A 6,177-nucleotide genomic window follows, 5' to 3' on the forward strand; every position below is an offset into this window, starting at 1 on the left:
TCTCTTCCTCTCCCTCTTGCTGTCTCTCTTCCTCTCCCTCTTGCTGTCTCTCTTCCTCTCCCTCTTGCTGTCTCTCTGCTCCATGTCAAGTGTTCCCACACCTCTTTTATATGGTGATCAGTTGTGGTGAGCACTATGTGAAATCAATTAGCAGTAATGAGTAGTCATTATGCGTGGTTATTATGTGTCATACATGTAATTTACATGTTTATACTTTACAAACACATTTTATTCCTGTAGTTCTCCAAATCCATATAGACCAACCAGTTTAAAATCTATATGTCAACCAGGTCAACCAGGACAACCAGAGTCAGAGTAGCATGGAGTTCTCCAAATCCATATAGACCAACCAGTTTAAAATCTATAGGTCAACCAGGACAACCAGGACAACCAGAGTCAGAGTAGCATGTAGTTCTCCAAATCCATATAGAGTAGACCAACCAGTTTAACATCTATAGGTCAACCAGGACAACCAGAGTCAGAGTAGCATGGAGTTCTCCAAATCCATATAGAGTAGACCAACCAGTTTAAAATCTATAGGTCAACCAGGACAACCAGGACAACCAGAGTCAGAGTAGCATGGAGTTCTCCAAATCCATATAGAGTAGACCAACCAGTTTAAAATCTATAGGTCAACCAGGACAACCAGGACAACCAGGACAACCAGAGTCAGAGTAGCATGGAGTTCTCCAAATCCATGTAGAGTAGACCAACCAGTTTAAAATCTATAGGTCAACCAGGACAACCAGGACAACCATGTAGTTCTCCAAATCCATATAGAGTAGACCAACCAGTTTAAAATCTATAGGTCAACCAAACGGTTAATTGGTTAACCATTGAGCTCAGTTGGATTTAGTGATGACAATATAGAATGAGATGAAATGAAAAGTATTGTGAGCATTGCATTGTGAAAGGCAATTACCTAATATGAAAGATATTTCGAGATGAAACACCGATTAGATTCTGGTGAAAATGTGAATGTGTGATTGTTTGTGTGTGTTGTACTAAAAGTTTTTTTTAGTTTTTAGTTTTAAAAACAGCCTTTTTGATGATCTGTTATGAGTTTTGTTCTAAGAGTTGTGAAATTTGACCACATACTTGTGAAAATGGTACCAAAGAGACAACAGAAACCCTGTAACGTAGGCCTATATCATGCCAGTCACAACACCAGCGTACTTCACAAGGTAACACCGGGCTATCTTTAGGGGGACAGACCTCAGTCGTTGGTAATGAATCCGATTGTTTTCTGTGCTTCGTACACATGACAAATGCGCCCCGTTTTCCCTCCAAAGGACTCGTAATAGTGTTTCTAATTTCATGTCTCATTGGAGCTGCGGTTAGTTTCCACACATTTTGGTTATGATACAAATGCTGCATTTCATTGCTTATCATTTACACAGTAGAAGAATTGTCTCGCCTTTGAATGTGAGGCGCGTCGCTCCGCTCGTGGTTCAAATGTATCGCTGAGGGTGTGTCATCAGTGAACCATTCAACATATCCTTCAACAAGGACACAAAGGGCTCCGTGTACCCTGTGTCTACCTCTCTGACGGGCTCCTTGCCCACCTCTCTGACAGGTTCCATAGATGACCATATACCCTGTGTGTCTTATAGATGACCATATACCCTGTGTGTCTTATAGATGACCATATACCCTGTGTGTCTTATAGATGACCATATACCCTGTGTGTCTTATAGATGACCATATACCCTGTGTGTCTTATAGATGACCATATACCCTGTGTGTCTTATAGATGACCATATACCCTGTGTGTCTTATAGATGACCATATACCCTGTGTGTCTTATAGATGATGGTCTCATAGATGATGGTCTCGTAGATGATGGTGTCGTAGATGATGGTCTCATAGATGATGGTCTCGTAGATGATGGTGTCGTAGATGATGGTCTCGTAGATGATGGTCTCGTAGATGATGGTCTCATAGATGATGGTGTCGTAGATGATGGTCTCATAGATGATGGTCTCATATGATGGTCTCATAGATGATGGTCTCGTAGATGATGGTGTCGTAGATGATGGTCTCGTAGATGATGGTCTCGTAGATGATGGTGTCGTAGATGATGGTGTCGTAGATGATGGTGTCGTAGATGATGGTCTCGTAGATGATGGTCTCGTAGATGATGGTCTCATATGATGGTCTCGTAGATGATGGTCTCGTAGATGATGGTGTCGTAGATGATGGTGTCGTAGATGATGGTGTCGTATATGATGGTGTCGTAGATGATGGTCTCGTAGATGATGGTCTCGTAGATGATGGTCTCGTAGATGATGGTCTCATAGATGATGGTCTCGTAGATGATGGTCTCGTAGATGATGGTCTCATAGATGATGGTCTCATATGATGGTCTCGTAGATGATGGTGTCGTAGATGATGGTCTCATAGATGATGGTCTCATATGATGGTCTCGTAGATGATGGTCTCATATGATGGTCTCGTAGATGATGGTCTCGTAGATGATGGTGTCGTAGATGATGGTCTCGTAGATGATGGTCTCATATGATGGTCTCGTAGATGATGGTCTCGTAGATGATGGTCTCGTAGATGATGGTCTCGTAGATGATGGTCTCGTAGATGATGGTCTCGTAGATGATGGTCTCATATGATGGTCTCGTAGATGATGGTCTCATATGATGGTCTCGTAGATGATGGTCTCATATGATGGTCTCGTAGATGATGGTCTCATATGATGGTCTCGTAGATGATGGTCTCATATGATGGTGTCGTAGATGATGGTCTCGTAGATGATGGTCTCGTAGATGATGGTCTCGTAGATGATGGTCTCATATGATGGTCTCGTAGATGATGGTCTCGTAGATGATGGTGTCGTAGATGATGGTGTCGTAGATGATGGTCTCGTAGATGATGGTGTCGTAGATGATGGTCTCGTAGATGATGGTCTCGTAGATGATGGTCTCGTAGATGATGGTGTCGTAGATGATGGTCTCGTAGATGATGGTGTCGTAGATGATGGTCTCATAGATGATGGTCTCGTAGATGATGGTCTCATAGATGATGGTCTCATAGATGATGGTGTCGTAGATGATGGTCTCATAGATGATGGTCTCATAGATGATGGTCTCGTAGATGATGGTCTCGTAGATGATGGTCTCGTAGATGATGGTCTCGTAGATGATGGTCTCGTAGATGATGGTCTCGTAGATGATGGTGTCGTAGATGATGGTCTCGTAGATGATGGTCTCGTAGATGATGGTCTCATAGATGATGGTCTCGTAGATGATGGTCTCGTAGATGATGGTCTCATAGATGATGGTCTCATAGATGATGGTCTCGTAGATGATGGTCTCGTAGATGATGGTCTCATATGATGGTCTCGTAGATGATGGTCTCGTAGATGATGGTCTCGTAGATGATGGTGTCGTATATGATGGTCTCGTAGATGATGGTCTCGTAGATGATGGTCTCGTAGATGATGGTCTCGTAGATGATGGTGTCGTAGATGATGGTCGTAGATGATGGTCTCGTAGATGATGGTCTCATAGATGATGGTCTCGTAGATGATGGTCTCGTAGATGATGGTCTCATAGATGATGGTCTCGTAGATGATGGTCTCGTAGATGATGGTCTCGTAGATGATGGTCTCATATGATGGTCTCGTAGATGATGGTCTCGTAGATGATGGTCTCGTAGATGATGGTGTCGTATATGATGGTCTCGTAGATGATGGTCTCGTAGATGATGGTCTCGTAGATGATGGTCTCGTAGATGATTGTCTCGTAGATGATGGTCTCATATGATGGTCTCGTAGATGATGGTGTCGTAGATGATGGTGTCGTAGATGATGGTGTCGTAGATGATGGTCTCGTAGATGATGGTGTCGTAGATGATGGTCTCGTAGATGATGGTCTCGTAGATGATGGTCTCGTAGATGATGGTCTCGTAGATGATGGTCTCGTAGATGATGGTGTCGTAGATGATGGTGTCGTAGATGATGGTGTCGTAGATGATGGTCTCGTAGATGATGGTCTCATAGATGATGGTCTCGTAGATGATGGTCTCGTAGATGATGGTCTCGTAGATGATGGTGTCGTAGATGATGGTCTCGTAGATGATGGTGTCGTAGATGATGGTCTCGTAGATGATGGTGTCGTAGATGATGGTCTCATAGATGATGGTGTCGTAGATGATGGTCTCATATGATGGTCTCGTAGATGATGGTCTCATAGATGATGGTCTCGTAGATGATGGTCTCGTAGATGATGGTCTCGTAGATGATGGTCTCATAGATGATGGTCTCATAGATGATGGTGTCGTAGATGATGGTGTCGTAGATGATGGTGTCGTAGATGATGGTGTCGTAGATGATGGTCTCATAGATGATGGTCTCATATGATGGTCTCATAGATGATGGTCTCATAGATGATGGTCTCATAGATGATGGTCTCGTAGATGATGGTGTCGTAGATGATGGTGTCGTAGATGATGGTGTCATAGATGATGGTCTCGTAGATGTCCTGTTTGATGTTGGTGTGCTTCTGTTTTCTCCTCTGTTTACTCCTACACCACAGCACACTATGCATGGCAATCACTGAAACAAGACCTGCATCCCAAACAGCACCCTATTCCCTATGTAGTGCCCTCCTTTTGATCACATAGTGCACTACGTAGGGAAACAGGGTGCCATTTGGGCCCTGGTCAAAGGATACGCTGGATGGTTTTCTGATAGCTAATATAATGTTTACATACCCTACATTATTCATCTCATATGTATATGTATATACTGTACTCTATACCATCTACTGCATCCTTATGTAATACATGTATCACTAGCCACTTTAAACTATGCTACCTAATATAATGTTTACATACCCTACATTATTCATCTCATATGTATATACTGTACTCTATACCATCTACTGCGTCTAGTCTATGTATTACTCATCTCATATGTATATACTGTACTCTATACCATCTACTGCGTCTAGTCTATGTATTACTCATCTCATATGTATATACTGTACTCGATACCATCTACTGTATGCTGCTCTGTACCATCACTCACTCATATATCTTTATGTACATATTCTTTATCCCCTTACACTGTGTATAAGACAGTAGTTTTGGAATTGTTAGTTAGATTACTTGTTGGTTATCACTGCATTGTCGGAACTAGAAGCACAAGCATTTCGCTACACTCGCACTAACATCTGCTAACCATGTGTATGTGACAAATAACATTTGATTTGATTTGATTTGATAACTGTAAGTGGATGAGAGAGTCTGGTAAATGACCGACCAAGTAAATGTATGGAAATGTCTGGAACATTGGACGGTTCCCCAAATGTGTGCTATTTGTTTAGTCGTGTTCTGTTCTACACCGAGGACCACATTGGGATGCATCTATCGCTCTGTCGTCCTCTGAGGGTTTCTTTGTGCTTTGAAATTTATTGAAATTCTACACGTTTTTTTTACCTAAAAATCTGTCAAGAAATCTGTCAAGCAAGCATCAATCCTAAAAGCAGTGCACTATATAGGGAATAGGGTGCCAGCCCTGGTCTAAAGTAGTGCACTATATAGGGAATAGGGTGCCAGCCCTGGTCTAAAGTAGTGCACTATATAGGGAATAGGGTGCCTACGGGCCGTGGTGAAGGACTATGTTGTTGTGTTTTGTGTTTTGTAGGAGTCGGAGGGATCGTAAAGGGCGTAGCGACAGCGTCTCAGACTGTCAGAACTGGCAGGACCTGGACTCACAGAACACCGTTAATAAAATAGAAAACATCGAGACGTCAGTCGAAGTGGTGGACGGGAGGCAGAAGGTTGGTTCTCACTCCCTAAACAAAAGTTTACACCATTTAACAATACTGCAAATGTTGTCTGAATGTTACCTGAATGTTACCTGAATGTTACCTGAACGTTACCTGAACGTTACCTGAATGTTTAATCATGACAGCGTTAGTACATTATTCTATCATTCTGATCAAGTATCTCAGAGAAAGAGACAATGTTAGATCTTAAATTAATTACTTAAAAATCATACAATGATATTTGTTTTAGATTCTGTCTCTCACAGTTGAAGTGTACCTATGATAAAAATTACAGACCTCTACATGCTTTGAAAGTAGGAAAACCTGCAAAATTGGCAGTGTATCAAATACTTGTTCTCCCCACTGTATAAGTGTCCGTAACCCTGAACTGAGG

The 6,177-nt window shown here is 42.2% G+C and overlaps 1 protein-coding gene across 1 annotated transcript in view; it reads left to right on the forward strand.

The window, feature by feature from the left end:
• Positions 1-5,282: 5,282 nt before the first annotated feature.
• The window catches only part of LOC135568158 (vascular endothelial growth factor receptor 3-like), a gene marked incomplete at its 3' end in the record, with an annotated part of 16,118 nt that continues 15,223 nt past the window's right edge, over positions 5,283-6,177 (forward strand). The window contains exons 1-2 of the mRNA XM_065015133.1: positions 5,283-5,311; positions 5,660-5,795. Of these exons, the coding sequence (XP_064871205.1) occupies positions 5,283-5,311; positions 5,660-5,795 (165 nt within the window). The remainder of the gene's footprint in view (positions 5,312-5,659; positions 5,796-6,177) is intronic.

The sequence above is a fragment of the Oncorhynchus nerka genome, unplaced genomic scaffold, assembly GCF_034236695.1.
Source record: "Oncorhynchus nerka isolate Pitt River unplaced genomic scaffold, Oner_Uvic_2.0 unplaced_scaffold_1671, whole genome shotgun sequence".
Classification (NCBI taxonomy): domain Eukaryota; kingdom Metazoa; phylum Chordata; class Actinopteri; order Salmoniformes; family Salmonidae; genus Oncorhynchus; species Oncorhynchus nerka.